At 38.7% G+C, this 16,988-nt stretch overlaps 1 protein-coding gene across 1 annotated transcript in view; it reads left to right on the plus strand.

Annotated features, from left to right (window-relative positions):
* MMP20 (matrix metallopeptidase 20) overlaps nucleotides 1-16,988 on the plus strand; it is a 60,039-nt gene that overhangs the window by 36,910 nt on the left and 6,141 nt on the right. The window contains exons 7-8 of the mRNA XM_055422372.2: nucleotides 978-1,114; nucleotides 2,332-2,488. Of these exons, the coding sequence (XP_055278347.1) occupies nucleotides 978-1,114; nucleotides 2,332-2,488 (294 nt within the window). The remainder of the gene's footprint in view (nucleotides 1-977; nucleotides 1,115-2,331; nucleotides 2,489-16,988) is intronic.

The raw sequence follows: 16,988 nt of genomic DNA on the forward strand, positions 1-16,988 counted from the left end.
GGTGCTCATAAATATTTGTTAAATTAACTGAAGCTCAACAAAATGTTTGAGGAGTGCCTAAATTTACCACATGGAAAGTCAAAAGTCAAAACTTTCCCTTAAGTTCCCTGTCTACAAATAATTTTATGTATTGATTCTAGCTTCTGTTGAGTCAGTAAACTATTCATATTTTATAAGAATGATTTTAAACTCCAAAATTCAAAATAGACCACATTTACATTGAAATTTTCAGACCAGTACCCTTGTGTATACTCCCACAGTTTTTTGTAAATAATATTGGGAAAATGGATGGTTAAGCTGCTAAATCTTAAGTTAATGTACAGGTACCAGATTTTTGTGAACTAGCCATTAGGTCCTAAGCTATAAACACTTTCAAAAGATAAGTAAATAGGCAACATAATTTATAATTGTTAATGTTTTTGCTGTTTTTACTGGAAGTAGCATCTCCAAACCACAAAAGTTTGGTTCATTTATATAATATAAAATGCACCTGAATGACTACCTTTATGAGATTTTAATTTTCAAAAGATCTGATTCATGTTGATGCTTGGCAGAAACCAACAAAATTCTGTAAAGCAGTTATCCTTCAATTAAAAAATAAGTTTAAAAAAATTTTTAAAAGCACAAACACACACACACACAAAAAAAAAAAATCAGAAGAGGAAAGGGAAACTTGTAGCAAATGATACTTGGAATAGGAAGATGCACAGCTTAAGTGTATACATCATTGATGTCAGTCCCTGCTATCTCCTTCCACGCTTTGAATATCCTTAAATAAATGAAGGAAAAGGAGTTACAGAGATGCTAAAAGAATGAAAAGGAAAAAGAAACTGATTACTAAAGCCAAAATATATATATTCTACTTAAAAATAAGACATGGGCAAGAGTCATTTAAAAGTGTCCTCTAAAGTGTGGCTTGCCATGTATTTCAGTCCACATTCAGTTGAAGGTCTAATTTCCTTTCTGTCACCAAATAGGATTTTCTGGCGTCGGCAGGTTCACTTGCTGTCAGGGATCCGGCCCAGCACCATCACCAGCTCCTTCCCCCAGCTTATGTCCAATGTGGATGCAGCTTACGAAGTGGCTGAGAGGGGCACAGCCTACTTCTTTAAAGGTACGCTGAAGGTCCTGCAAAGACAGAAGTGGCCAGGTACAGGACATGGTGTGTCTGGAGCACCCAGTATCATCAGTGTTTGTTAGTGATCACAGAGCAGTTCCAGCCATTCTTGCTCCTCAGATTGGGAGTGAAACATCCCTCTACTGTATCATGACGGTGACTATCAAACTCTTCCCAGAGCCAAAGGTGCAGTCTGGTGAGGCTCGGTGATAAGTGAGTGTCCAGGAAGGTGGAAACCTGCTCCCTGCCCCGCCCCACCCCACCCTCCAGACCTCTGCTCTGAGTGACATGATATTCTCTACTGCTGCTAAGTCACTTCAGTTGTGTCTGACTCTGCAACCCCACAGATGGAAGCCCACTAGGCTCCCCCATCCCTGGGATTCTCCAGGCAAGAACACTGGAGTGGGTTGCCATTTCATTCTCCAATGCATGAAAGGGAAAAGTGAAAATGAAGTCGCTCAGTCATGTCTGACTCTTAGCGACCCCATGGACTGCAGCCTACTAGGCTCCTCCATCCATGGGATTTTCCAGGCAAGAGTAATGGAGTGGGGTGCCATTGCCTTCTCTACTGAGAGCCTCTCATTCACAGAAGTCAGCATGGAAACCTCAAGAAAGCAATACAAGCATCTGGGAGCAGAGAGACGCCTGGACTGTCTCCAGCCCTTTACTATTTGAGTGCCTTAGGGAAGTTATCTAATTGCTCTGCATCTTCATTTCTTCCTGTGCAAAATAGTTATAGTAATAACAACCTTGAAGATGTGACTGTGGCTAGCCAATGGAAATTGTACAGCAAATGTTAACTATCAGTTTAGATTGTATTTTCTTGATGCCAAGGGCTGAGGATAGAAGATTAGTGCCAATTTAAGCAAGAATCAGCATTTGTGTTTCACTTGCCTCTTCTCTCACACACATATGTAAGACTGAAATGAGATTATGCAGATGAAAAGTATCTTGAAAAAAATGAATGTGTTGCATTTAAGACACAATTGTGTCAGTATTATTACCTTCATAAGGCATAACTAGGGATTTCTGCCTTCAGGGCAAGTTTTAAGTCTTTCACTGAACTGAATAGAGACTTGTATCTCCTCCTGAGTTTTAGCCATAGCAAATATCCCATAAAGGAGCCCATTTGTAATCCTGCATAGAAATCCTAATGAGTGAAGGGCATCACTAAATAATACAGAGTTTTTGTAAGCTTTAATTTCTGGTTCCAGGACCTCACTATTGGATAACAAGAGGATTCCAGATGCAAGGTCCTCCTCGGACTATTTATGACTTTGGGTTCCCAAGATACGTGCAGCGAATAGATGCCGCGGTCTATCTCAAAGATGCACAGAAGACCCTTTTCTTTGTGGGAGATGAATATTACAGGTATGGCTTTTCTCTTTGTGATTGTCCAGCTGTATTCAATGAGAAGGAAAATCCTTTTGCTGAGAAGAATTCAAGGCAAATTTACAATAGGCCCGTTGACTCTTCTCAGTCACTAGGGTGTCATTTACTGATGGTTAACACTGTCTTCAAGATACAGAACCATCCAAATAAGTGAAACATTCATTTAGTAATCCCATTGTTTGGTGTCTAACACATGAAACATCCTAATCTTCCAAAGCACTCATTAACTGGATGCCCAGTGGCCTAAAAGAGTGCAGGTACACCGATTCTTGCTTAAATTGGCACTAATCTCCTATCCTCAGCCCTCGGCATCAAGAAAATACAATCTAAACTGATAGTTCACATTTGCTATACAATTTCCATTGGCTAGCCACAGTCACATCTTCAAGGTTGTTATTACTATAACTATTTTGCACAGGAAGAAATGAAGATGCAGAGCAATACATAACTACCTTGAATGCCTTGAAAGAACTGATTCCCTCTCATGTGAGTGTATCTAATTATTGCATGAGTACCACTGCATTCCAGAATGCTCTGTGATTTTGTACAAAATGAATGTGGTGACGACTGTGGGGCTCTTTGAAGGAAATTTTTGCTGAAAGGCAAAGGCCTTATTGCTAAGTTCTTTAACCTAGAACATGAAAATTCTTCTTATCAAAGATCATGTGTAATTTCCATGCCTGTCTTACAAGAGGTTACTGTGAGCAGATTTGATCACTGTATACAGGGTCACACCTCGTCTCTCCTGCCTCTCCTACCTTAACTGACTCATGTTGAAGAACTGGCTGCAACTTTGTCAAGCTCTGCCTCTACACCTTCTCTAGTCACAGTTCTCACTTTAGCATTCCTTGTCTTTCTGAACTTTAAGAGAGAAGCAAAAACAGATTCTAAACAGGTGACTATGCTAAACTCTTTATTTTTTTTTTTTAACTCTTTAGGTCTATGTTAGGACCTTGTTGGCAGTGGAAAACAGCTCAGCTTTGGTCCAAGGGTTTTCATTTTATTTTATATTACCTATTTTTAATAACCATATCTGTGGCATAAAATACATTTATAAATAAATATCTGTCATCTTCCTGTGCTTCTTCAGTTGAGAGCTGAAAATGTAATCTAACAGAAGCACAGATATACTTCAGGAAAATTTATTTCATAAAAATGAATGTCAGATGTAGACCCTCCTGACTCTTCTGAGTCACTGAGAGCCTTGGAAGCGTTTCTCAAAGTGTTTGTATTGTCATGAGTTGACACTTCCAGTCCAATGTTTAAGCCACTAGGCCAGCTAATTTTCTTTTAGAACTTCCTTTATAAAATAGGAATAGTTATTCACTTATTAAGTCTCTAATGTCTGCCGGGTGTGTTCTCCAAAGTTTTTCTTCAGGATAAGGTGGCTGTCAACACCATGCTGACCTACAGGGAGATATATATTGAGAAACTCAACTCCCATTTTAGGTTTTCAGATAATGGCAACCAGAGATGGAGTGTACGAGCTGACATGTGAGTGTGAGTTGTGATTACCCATTTAACTTGTCAAAGTCTGTTCACAGCCTGATTCTCCCTGGGGGAATTTATCCACTCTCATATTTCTATTATCCATTCATTGCCTAGAACTTTGGGTTCTAGTCTTTGGACTAATCTACCACCCACTAGATACCAAAGTCATACACATACCTCCAACCAAGCAGGACTGAGGCTTAGCAGCTAACATGAGGAGCTTGGTGAAAGGTTTTTAATTCTCTGTAAATTAAGGAACAGGAGGGAGAGGATCTCTGATATTAATGATGGCTAATCACCCCTGAGGAAATAATATTGAAACTTTCCAACTGAAACTCTGTGAGGATCTATTAAGGAAAAGTCTTTGGAAATCTAGATAAAACAAATTCATTGAAAGATGGCCTAGGACATTAATTCAAATATTAAAGAGCTCATTTTGCCAGAAAGGAAAAGAAACCACAGTTGCCACTTTTGATGTTAACCTCCCCGGGTTACTGAGAGTATTTAGTGATATAATGGATGTAGATACCTAATACACTGCCTGACATATTTCAGGTGCTCAAAAAGAGTAACTGTTTAGTAATAAAAGGAACTTATATGGTTGTTGTTTAGTTGCTCAGTCGAGTCAGATTCTTTGCGACCCCATGGATCACAGCACGCCAAGCCTCCCTGTCCATCACCAACTCCTGCAGTTTACTCAGACTCATGTCCATTGAGTCGATGATGCCATCCAACCATCTCATCCTCTGTCGTCCCCTTCTCCTCCTGCCTTCAATCTTTCCCAGCATCACGGTCTTTTCAAATGAGTCAGCTCTTCACATCCAATGAAAATTCAGGGCTGATTTCCTTTAAGATTGACTGGTTTGATCTCCCTGCAGTCCAAGGGACTCTCAAGAGTCCAAGTTCTTCAACACCACAATTCAAAAGCACTCAGCTTTCTTTATGGTCCAGCTCTCACATCCATACATGACTACTGGAAAGACCATAGCTTTGACTAGATGGACCTCAGTTGGCAAAGTAATGTATCTGCTTTTTAATATGCTGTCTAGATTGTTCACAGCTTTTCTTCCGAGGAACAAACATCTTTTAATTTCATGGTTTCAGTCACCATCTGCAGTGATTTTGGAGCCCCCCAAAATAAAGTCTGCCACTGTTTCCATTTGTTTTCCCATCTATTTGCCATGAAGTGATGGGACCGGATGCAATAATCTTTGTTTTTTGAATGTTGAGTTTTAAGTCAGCTTTTTCACTCTTCTCTTTCACTTTCATCAAGAGGCTCTTTAGTTCCTCTTTGCTTTCTGCCATAAGGGTGATGTCATCTGCATATCTGAGGTTATTGGTATTTCTCCCAGCAATCTTAATTCCAGCTTGTGCTTCATCCAGCCCAGCATTTTGAATGATGTACTCTGCATAGAATTAAATAAGCAGGGTGACCATATACAGCCTTGATGTACTCCTTTCTCAATTTTAAACCAGTCTGTTGTTCCATGCCTAGTTCTAACTGTTGCTTCTTGACCTGCATACAGGTTTCTCAGGAGGCAGGTCAGGTGGTCTGGTATTCCCATCTCTACCCACATCTTCAAAGGCTTTAGCATAGTCAATGAAGCAGAAGTATATGTTTTTCTGGAATTTTCTTGCTTTTTCTGTAATCCAATAGATGTTGGCAATTTGATCTCTGGTTCCTCTGCCTTTTCTAAAACCAGCTTGAACATCTGGGAATTCTTGGTTCATGTACTGTTGAAGCCTGGCTTGGAGAATTTTGAGTATTACTTTGCTAGCCTGTGAGATGAGTACAATTGTGTGGTGGTTTGAATATTTTTTGGCATTGTCTTTCTTTGGGATTAGAGTGAAAACTGACTTTTTCCAGTCCTGTGGCCACTACTGAGCTTTCCAAATTTGCTGGCATATTGACTGCAGCACTTTCACAGCATCATCTTTTAGGATTTGAAATAGCTCAGCTGGAATTTCATCACCTTCACTAGCTTTGTTCATAGTGTTGCTTCCTAAGGCCCACTTGACTTCACATTCCAGGATGTCTGGCTCTAGGTGAGTGATCACACCATTGTGGTTATCTGGGTCATTTAGATCTTTTTTGTACAGTTCTTCTGTGTATTCTTCCACCTCTTCTTAATATCTTCTGCTTCTGTTAGGTTCATATGGTTTCTGTCCTTTATCGAGCCCACCTTTGCATGAAATATTCCTCTAGTATCTCTAATCTTCTTGAATAGATCTCTAGTCTTTCCCATTCTATTGTTTTCCTCTATTTCTTTGCAATGATCACTGAGGAAGACTTTCTTATCTCTTCTTGCTATTCTTTGGAACTCTGCATTCAGATGGATATATCTTTCCTTTTCTCCTTTGCCTTTGGCTTCTCAGCTATTTGTAAGGCCTCCTCAGACAACCATTTTGCCTTTTTGAATTTCTTTTTCTTGGGGATGGTTTTGATCAGTGCCTCCTGTACAATGTCATGAACCTCTGTCCATAGTTCGTCAGGCACTCTGTCTATCAGATCTAATCCCTGAATCTATTTGTCACCTCCACTGTGTAATCATAAGGGATTTGATTTAGGTCATACCTGAATGGTCTAGTGGTTTTCTCTACTTTCTTCAATTTAAACCTGAATTTGGCAATAAGGAGTCCATGATCTGAGTCAGAGTCAGCTCCCAGTCTTGTTTTTGCTGACTCTATAGAGCTTCTCCATCTTCAGCCACAAAGAATATAATCAATCTGATTTTGATATTGACCATCTGGTGATGTCCTTGTGTAGAGTTGTCTCTTGTGTTGTTGGAAAAGGGTGTTTGCAATGACCAGTGTGTTCTCTTGGCAAAACTCTGTTAGCCTTTGCCCTGCTTTATTTTGGACTCCAAGGCCAAACTTGCCTGTTACTTCAGCTATCTCTTGACTTCTTACTTTTGCATTCCAGTCCCCCGTGATGAAAAGGACATCTTTTTTCAGTTCTTGAAAGTCTTGTAGGTCTTCATAGAACCATTCAACTTCAGTTTCTTCAACATTAGTGGTTGGGGCATAGACTTGGATTACTGTGATATTGAATGGTGTGCCTTGGAAACACACAGAGATCATTCTGTCGTTTTTGAGATTGCATCCAAGTACTGCATCTTGGACTCTTTTGTTGACTATGATGGCTACTCCATTTCTTCTAAGGGGTTCTTGCCCACAATAGATATAATGATCATCTGAGTTAAATTCACCCATTCCAGTCCATTTTAGTTCACTGATTCCTAAAATGTCGATGTTCACTGTTGTCATCTCCTGTTTGAACTTATATGGTAATTAACAAATAATTGCTTAAAATGTTGTTATAATTAACAAATGATTGCTTAAACCACAATATTCTTATAAACAGCAATCCAGTCAAAGAGTTCATCAAAGGGAGTTTTCTTTTTAAACACTGAAGTGCCTTGACATTGCACTAAAATCTCTGCTGTCAAGGCAGATACAGTACTTTCAGCAATGAGACTCTTCTATTTTACACTCTCCAACACACACACTGTTTTTCACAATAAGAAATATGACAAATAACCTTGACCTACAGCTCAGAAGTTCATGAAAAGCTAATGTATCATTTTTATTAATAACTGACCCCTGTATTTGACAGTTTGCTCAGCAGGGCCTCATGTGGATGACATCTTATAGTCTATAAAGCCCTGTATCAGATAGAAATTATGTTCAGATTCTAGAAAGAGAGACCCAGTAATAATTGTGACTTAGACACCACAAGGGGTTTTTATCTCATATACGTAGAATGTCTGAAGTTTTACAGATTTAGAGCTGGTAAGATAGGTCCATGGCCACTAGGGTCCCAAGTTCCTTCTGACATTTTGCTCAAGTATTAACAGGTAGCCTCCACTCTTACGATTGCCACAGGAGTCCAGATGGCCAGTGGTGCCTAAGTCATTACATCCTATGCTAAGTAGGAAGAAGTTGGGCTGGAAAGAAAGAGAAAGGAGGCAATGAAGTTCTATAGGTAAAACACATGGACACACCCAAAAATACCAAAGTCTTAAGTTACACACCAATAATTTTACTATATTGATACCCCTGGAAGTGTGTTAGGATTTACTCTCCTTGGTCATCCCTCAGGTTCTTCTCTAGTCCTCATGCTAGTTCAGTCTGAGGTACAAATAATGTGCCAATGGAAGAAAAGTCTCTAGATATGCTTGTTATCAGGGAAATTCTCCCTGAACCCCTAGGGCTGGGGACCCATTTTAGTGAATGAAGTGCTATTAAGAAAAACTACTGAATAGCTTCCTCCACTGAGGATTGAGTGTTGGGTTCAGCCAAGTTGATTCAGGCTCTAAGAGTAAGGGGACTTCACTGATGGCTAAGGGTAAAAAATCTGCGTGAAATGCATGAGAATAACTGCAGTGCAGGAGACTGCCTGCCGTGTAGAAGACTGGGATTCAGTCTCTGGGTTGGGAAGATCCCCTGGAGAAGGAAATGGCAACCGATTCCAGTATTGTTGCCTGGAGAATCCCATGGGCAGAGGACCCTTGTGGGCTACAATTCTTGAAGTTGCAAGAGTGGGACACGACTTAGTGACTAACCACCACTGCCACCTAAGAGTAAGAGCCCACACATCAGTGTAATCGTAACTTACAGAGGAGCAGACCATAGAACGACAAAGTGAAACCTGAACGGGGTTCTGCCAGGCTGATGCCAGCACGTGCGGCCCCACCAAATGACACATTGGGTCAACTTTACTAACAAGGGCTACGTCCCCATTCATCTGTTTGCTTTTATTCCTTCCTTTCCTATTTCTAGACAGCCTCAATGATCCATCCAGTGTCTTTCTTTACGTTACTTCCACCACCTCTGGATAATTTCTCCCTGTGAGTATTCTCCCTTGCTTACTAACACCAGAGCAGTGATTACACCAAGGAGCTCCTGAGGACTCTGGGAGCAGGGGAGTGTCATCAACTCCACCATCCTTTGAGATGGTCAGTTCAGTTCATTCACTCAGTCATGTCCGATTGCTTGTGACCCCATGAACTGCAGTACACCAGGCCTCCCTGTCCATCACCAACTCCCGGAGTCCACCCAAACCCATGTCCATTGAGTCGGTGATGCCATCCAGCCATCACAGCCTCTGTCATCCCCTTCTCCTCCTGCCCTCAATCTTTCCCAGTATCAGGGTCTTTTCAAATGAGTCAGCTCTTCCCATCAGGTGGCCAAAGTATTGGAGTTTCAGCTTCAACGTCAGTCCTGCCAATAAACACCCAGGACTGATCTCCTTTAGGATGGACTGGCTGGATCTCCTTGCAGTCCAAGGGACTCTCAAGAGTCTTCTCCAGCACCACAGTTCAAAAGCATCAATTCTTCAGCACTCAGCTTTCTTCACAGTCCAACTCTCACATCCATACATAACCACTGGAAAAACCATAGCCTTGACTAGACGGACCTTTGTTGGCAAAGTAATGTCTCTACTTTTCAATATGCTATCTAGTTTGGTCATAACTTTCCTTCCAAGGAGTAAGCATTTTTTAATTTCATGTCTGGAGTCACCATCTGCAGTGATTTTGAAGCCCAGAAAAATAAAGTCTGACACTGTTTCCACTGTTTCCCCATCTATTTGACATGAAGTGATGGAACCAAATGTCATGATCTTAGTTTTCTGAATGTTGAGCTTCAAGCCAACTTTTTCACTCTCCTCTTTCACTTTCATCAAGAGGCTCTTTAGTTCCTCTTCACTTTCTGCCATAAGGGTGGTGTCATCTGCATATTTGAGGTTATTGAGATTTCTTCCAGCAATCTTGATTCCAGTTTATGCTTCATCCAGCCCAGCGTTCCTCATGATGTACTCTGCATATAAGTTAAACAAGCAGGGTGACAATATACAGCCTTAATGTACTCCTTTTCTTATTTGGAACCAGTCTGTTGTTCCATGTCCAGTTCTTATTGTTGCTTCCTGACTTGCATACGGGTTTCTCAAGAGGCAGGTCAGGTGGTCTGGTATTCCCATCTCTTTCAGAATTTTCCACAGTTTATTGTGATCCACACAGTCAAAAGCTTTGACATAGTCAATAAAGCAGAAATAGATGTTTTTCTGGAACTCTCTTGCTTTTTCTATGATCCAGTGGATGTTGGCAATTTGATCTCTGGTTCCTCTGCCTTTTCTAAAACCAGCTTGAACATCTGGAAGTTAGCAGTTCACGTATTGCTGAAGCCTGGCTTGGAGAACTGTGAGCATTACTTTACTAGTATGGGAGATGAGTGTAATTGTGCGGTAGTTTGAGCATTCTTTGCCATTGCCTTTCCTTGGGATTGGAATGAAAACAGACCTTTTCCAGTCCTGTGGCCACTGCTGAGTTTTCCAAATTTGCTGGCATATTGAGTGCAGCACTTTCACAGCATCATCTTTTAGGATTTGAAATAGCTCAGCTGGAATTTCATCACTTTCACTAGCTTTGTTCATAGTGCTGCTTCCTAAGGCCCACTTGACTTCACATTCCAGGATGTCTGGCTCTAGGTAAGTGTGAGTGATCACACCATCATGATTATCTGGGTCAAGAAGATCTTTTTTGTACAGTTCTTTTGTGTATTCTTGTCACCTCTTCTTAATATCTTCTGCTTCTGTCAGTGGTTTCTAAAATTTGTGTAAAATGACTTACAAATGTATAGGTACAAGCCCTTTTCCACTCCTAAATCGTTCTTTCTAACAGATAGACTGGAGGCATGGTTGACACTCAGTCATGTCCGACTCTTTGCGACCCCATGGTCTATACAGTCCATGGAATTCTCTAGGCCAGAACACTGGAGTAGGTAGCCTTTCCCTTCTCCAGGGGATCTTCCCAACCCAGGGATCAAACCCAGGTCTCCCACATGGAAGGCGAATTCTTTACCAGCTGAGCCACAAGGGAAGCCCAAGAATACTGGAGTGTGTAGCTATCCCTTTTCCAGAGGATCTTCCCGACCCAGGAATCCAACCCGGGTCTCCTGCATTGCAGGCAGATTCTTTACCAACTGAACTATCAGGGAAGCCCAAAGTAGGATACAGTCTTTCAGATTCTTTCCTTCCTGGATCCCTCAAGAATGCTGAAACTGGATCTGTTTATTTAAAGATTTTATAGTTAATCAAAATAGAGAAATAAATAATAGTAACAAAAAAAAGAAAGATGGGTAGATTTCAAAATCTTTTTTTTTTAATGTATTACAAAGTACTGCATTCATGCCCGTATTGGTCATGATTATATGTCAAGCTGTGTACTAAGACCCTGACACTCATGACAAGGCACAAAGTTTGCTGTTTAAGAATGTAGACAGGAATAAGAGAGAGTGTACATCTCAACTCTGACATGTTGGATCATCTTTCTGTTGGATCATTTCTGGATGCAGAAATAGTATCTACTTCATTGAGTTGTGGAAATCAATGAGAAAAATGTGAAATTCCTGCCGTATAGTAAGGACTCAATTCATATTGGGTGTTATGAATTCCGGAGAAGGCAATGGCAAGCCACTCCAGTACTCTTGCCTAGAAAATCCCATGGATGGAGGAGCCTGGTAGGCTGCAGTCCGTGGGGTCGCTAAGGGTCGGACACGACTGAGTGACTTCACTTTCACTTTTCACTTTCACACATTGGAGAAGGCAATAGCAACCCACTCCAGTGTTCTTGCCTGGAGAATCCCAGGGAGCGGGGAGCCTGGTGGGCTTCCGACTATGGGGTCACACAGAGTTGGACACGACTGAAGTGACTTAGCAGTAGCAGCAGCAGCAGCAGTTATGAATTCTCTCAGCAAGTTGTACAGTGGAAAGTAAATGTAAAGATAACTAATTAAAAGAAACGCAGATGCCACAAGTGACCTCATGGAAGACTGCACAGGGATCAGTGGGACAAAACCAAAAGGAAATGGCCAATTCTAGCAAAACTGTCAAGAAAGAGTTTTTAGAGGAAGCAATGACTGAGCTTCATTTTGAGAGTTGAGTAGGAGTTTCCCAGACAGGATAGGCAGGGTATCTTCCAGGCAGAGAGAGCAGTTGAAGCAAAGGCACCGATGCATGAAAACAGTCTATGTATAGGAGGAAAACCTCAAGTAGTTCAGTATGATCAGAACATGGGCTGGGATGAGAGATGCGGCCCAATGATGGAGATCAGGAAGGCCTGTGCCATTCTAGGAGATCAGTGCTAAGTTAGAGAAAATGGGGATATCTGTAAAGGTCTTAAACAGGGAAGTAACTCGTTAAGGTTTTTGTTATATCACTCTGGAAGCAGTGCAGCTATATTAGAGAGGGGACAAGACTGAAAATCAGTCAAACCAGTTAAGCCAGAAAGTAGTAGGAAACATCTTCAGAGTGCTTAAGGAAAAAATGCTCAACCAAGAATCCTATATTCTACAAAGCTATCTTTCAAAGATGAAGGCAAAATGAAGACATTCCCAAATAAACAAAAACAGAGAATTTATCACTATAATTTTCCTTACAAGAAGTAGTAAAGAAAATTCTTCAAGCAAGTAAACCCAGACAGTAATTTGAAAATTTTAATCCACATTAAAAAAAAGAACACCAGTAAGTGCAATTATGAAATTATAAAAGATAGTGTAAATGTATATTTGCTCTAATTTTTAAATTAACTGTATAAAATCATATATATATATATATATATAATTATATTGTTAGGCCTATAACATATAGAAAGATTTGTTTCTTTCTGAAGAAAGCAGAGCATGGTAAGTTAAAATATGTATATGGTATGCTCTATAGCAACTACTGAGAAAATAACTCTATTAAGTGAAGTGAAAAAATCACAAAAGAAATTTAAATGGTACATTGGAAATTTGTAACTAATGCAAAAGAAAGCATAAGGAGGGAAAAAGAACTAAAAAAGATGTGGGATATGTAGAAAACAGAAGTATATAAATCCAGTTATATCAGTAATATTAAATGTGAATAGATTAAGCAATTTAATCAAATTACAAAGGCTGTCATACTGGATTAAAAAGCAAGAGGCCACTGTGTACTCAAAGATACAAATAGACTGAAAGTTAAAAGGATGGGGGTAAAAAAATATATATATATATATCTCATGCTAACCATGGCCATAAGAAAGTCAGGGTAGCTATGATATCAGGCAACAAGAAGTATTAAAATTATACTTTTTAAATAAAAGTATTACTAGGAATAGACAGGGACAATTTATAGTGAAAGACAGATTACTCTACCAAAAATATAAGACAACTTAACAATAGGGCCTCAAAATGCAAGCAAAGAAACTGACAGAAATGAAGAGAGAAAACAACATGTGAAATTGTCATAGTTGGAGATTTCAATTCTTCACTTTCAATAGTGGACAGAACAACTGGAAAACAAGATTAATTAGGAAAGGAAGATTTGAACAGCACTATAAGCCACCTAGACCTAATAGATATCTATGGAACACTTCATTCAGTAAAAGCAGACTACAGATTCTACTTAAGTGCATGTGGAACATTGTCCAGGATAGATAAGAAGTTAGGCCACAAGAGAAGCCTCAATAAATTTAAAATCATTGAAATCATACAAAATATCTCTTCTGATTACAATGGAATTAAGCTAGAAACAAATACCTGAAAGAAAACTGGAAAATTTACAAATAAATGGAAATTATATCACACTCTTCAACAACCAATGGGATGAAGAGGAAATCACAAGAGAAATTAGAAAATACTTTAAGATGAATGAATGTTAAAGCACAACCTATGTTGATGCAGTTAAAGCAGTGCTCAAAGGGAAACTTCTAGCTGTAAATATCCATATTAAAAAAAAAGAAAGAATTCAAATCAATAACCTAACTTTCCACTTAAGACACTGGAAAAAAGAGCAAATTAGTTCTAACAAGCAAGAAAAAGGAAACAACAAAGATACAGTGAAAATGAAGTAGAAAATAAACAATTTGAGAAAATCAGCAAAGCTAAATGTGTTTCTTTGAAAAGGTAAAAAAATTTATAAACTTAAATTAATTAAATTAACCTAGTACAAAAGACCAAAATTACAAACAAACCAAAATTAGTACAAACCAAAATTACTAAAATCAGAAATGAAAGAGTGAACACAATACAGAAATAAAATGGACTATAAAAGAATGAACAATTGTGTGCCAATAAATTAGAAAGTTTAAATGAAAGACAAATTCCTAGAAAAATACAAAGTGATAAAAAAAAAAAGTGAGTCACAAAGAAATAAACATTCTGAATAGACCTATAACAAAGGAGGAGGTTTAACTCATAGTATAAAAATTACCCACAAAGAAAAACCCAGGCCTACATGTTTCCTGGTGAATTCTAGCAAAACATTTAATGAAGAATTATTGCAAATTTTTAACAAACTCCTCCAGAAAGTAACAGAGAAAGGAATACTTCCTAACTTAGCATCATAGAATAAAACTTCAGACCAATATCGATTGTGAATATGGATGCAAAAATCCTCCAAAAATACTACCAAACCAAATCCAGAAACATATAAAAAAAGAATTATACACCACTACCAGCTGGGAAATTTTCCCCAAGAATGCAAGATTGGTTTAACATCTGTTCATCTATAATAACATCTATAATTGATTAATTATATCAATTACTATGATACACTATATCAATATAATTAAAAATTAAAAATCATAAATCACTTCAGTAGATGTAGAAAAAGCATTTGACAAAATCAAACACTGTTGCATTGTAAAAAAAACATTCAACAAACAAGGAATAGAGGGAGACTTTTTCACTCTGATAGAAGGCATCTATGAATACCCACAGCTGATATCATTCTCAGTGGTGAAAGATTGGATGCTTTCCTTCTAAAATCAGGAACAAGACAAAAATTTTCATCCTTACCACTTCTATTAGACATTTTACTGGAGGCTCTAGTTAGGGCAATTAAGCAAGAATGAACGATATTTTAGAAAGAATGATATAGAAGATAGGAGAGAAAGTAAAACTATTTGTATGTGTATGTCATATAATCTTTTACACAGAAAAGCCTAAGGAACTTCAAAAGAAAAAAAAACTGTTAGAACTGTTAGAACTAATAAATGAGTCCACAAAGTTGTAGATATGTTCAATATGAAAAAATCTATGTATTTCTATATACTTCAATAAACAATGCAAAAAGGAATTAAGAAAGCAATTCCATAGCATCAAGAAGAAAAATACACTTAGAAATAAATTTTAACAGAAGAAGTGGGAAACTTGTAATCTGAAAACTACAAAACACTGTCAGAAGAAGTTAAACAAGATCTAAATGGAAAGATATCTTATGTTCAAAGCTCAGAGCCCTAATGGCAGTGCTCCCCAAATAGATCTATAGACTCCACACAGTCTCTACCAGAATACCACTGGTTTCTTCTTGGAAATTGAGAAACTGATCTTAAAATCTATTTGCAAAATCAAAAAAACCAGAATAGCCAAAATACTTTGAAAAAGAGAAACAAAACTGGATAATTCAGACTTCCTAATCTCAAAACTTACCAGAAACCAACATTAATCAAGACAATGTGATACTAATAATGAAAACAGACATGTAGATAAATGGAATAAAATTGACAGTCCATATATCTATGTTCAGTTGCTTTTTGACAAGGATGCTAAGGCCATTTAATAGGGAAAGAATAAAATTAAGAAGCAAAGCAAAATTAAAAGAATAAACAGAAATTCCAGTTTGTATTTATGTAGTTTGACATGCTGGTAAAATCAAAGAGTGGAAATGTCTGGAAGGGAGTTGGACATACAGGTCTTGAATTTAGAGAATTCAGCTGGATATAAATTTGCATTTCATCAATCAGGTAGTAATTGAGATCATCAGTAGTTTTCAACATTATTACTAATTCTTTGTTCCAGAATTTTCTCATAGCCACTTTCCCCATGGGGATGCACCTCATCTAGGATGGTGCATAGCAGGTTCTTACTCTTCTCCCTCCTCTTCATTCTTGGCCATTTACCCCCCTACCCTCTCTAGTTTAGATCACAAAGATCCCATGTGATTCCTGGCTAGAAGTGGCTTAACTTCAAAGGGGATTCCACTGGAAATTCCACTAGATTTCACTAGAAAGGTCTTGAAGAAACTTCCTGAACCATGTACCACAAATACATGTGAGCATGCTAAGTTGCGTCAGTCGTGTCCCACTCTTTGCAACCCTATGGACTGTAGCCCACCAGGCTCCTCTGTCTGTATTCTGTCCAGGCAAGAATACTGGAGTGGGTTGCCATGCCCTCCTCCAGGGGATCTTCCTGACTCAGGGATGGAACCCAAGTCTCTTATGTCTCCTGCGTTTTTAGGTGGGTTTTTTTACCACTAGCACCACCTGGGAAGACAGTATCTTACATACTTAACAGTAAATTCCTGCGTCTGCCATCCTTTCTCACATTTTCTTTAAGCGTTGTTTAGCAGACTGAACTCCCGATTCAGTAGTTCAAAGAAGAGAGAATGCTGTTAAATTTTGCCCTTGACACAAGTTAGAAATCATCACAATGAAAACGCTAGAAATTTCTAACAAATCTAAGGTCTCGGCCAAAAGTTAAACAATTTGCAGGTATTTTACCAAAATACTCCCTAAATCCTCAGATTACAAACGTGGAGAGTAAGATAATATATATAAAAAAGTATATCAGATATCTACAGCCCTACAATATTGCAGTTAAACAGTACTACTAGTAAAGTTTAACTGTCAGTAATGATTTGTTTGATTTCTATCCATTGATCAGTGTTAAATGGTGAAACAGATACCCTCAAAGGAAATAAACATAGTTACTGGTCAATCCTTTTTAGCTGGTATTTGGGTTTCACAAACAAGACCTTAGTGGTGAGAAAATGTGTGCAGTGCTTTTACCAGGTATCTAGTATACAGGTCAGAGAAGGCAATGGCAACCCACTCCAGTACTCTTGCCTGTAAAATCCCATGGATGGAGGAGCCTGGTAGGCTGCAGTCCATGGGGTCGCTAAGAGTCGGACATGACTGAGCGACTTCACTTTCACTTTTCCCTTTCATGCATTGGAGAAGGAAATGGC

Source organism: Moschus berezovskii, chromosome 14 (assembly GCF_049115385.1).
Source record: "Moschus berezovskii isolate FMDL1 chromosome 14, NW_MosBer_1.0, whole genome shotgun sequence".
Classification (NCBI taxonomy): Eukaryota; Metazoa; Chordata; class Mammalia; order Artiodactyla; family Moschidae; genus Moschus; species Moschus berezovskii.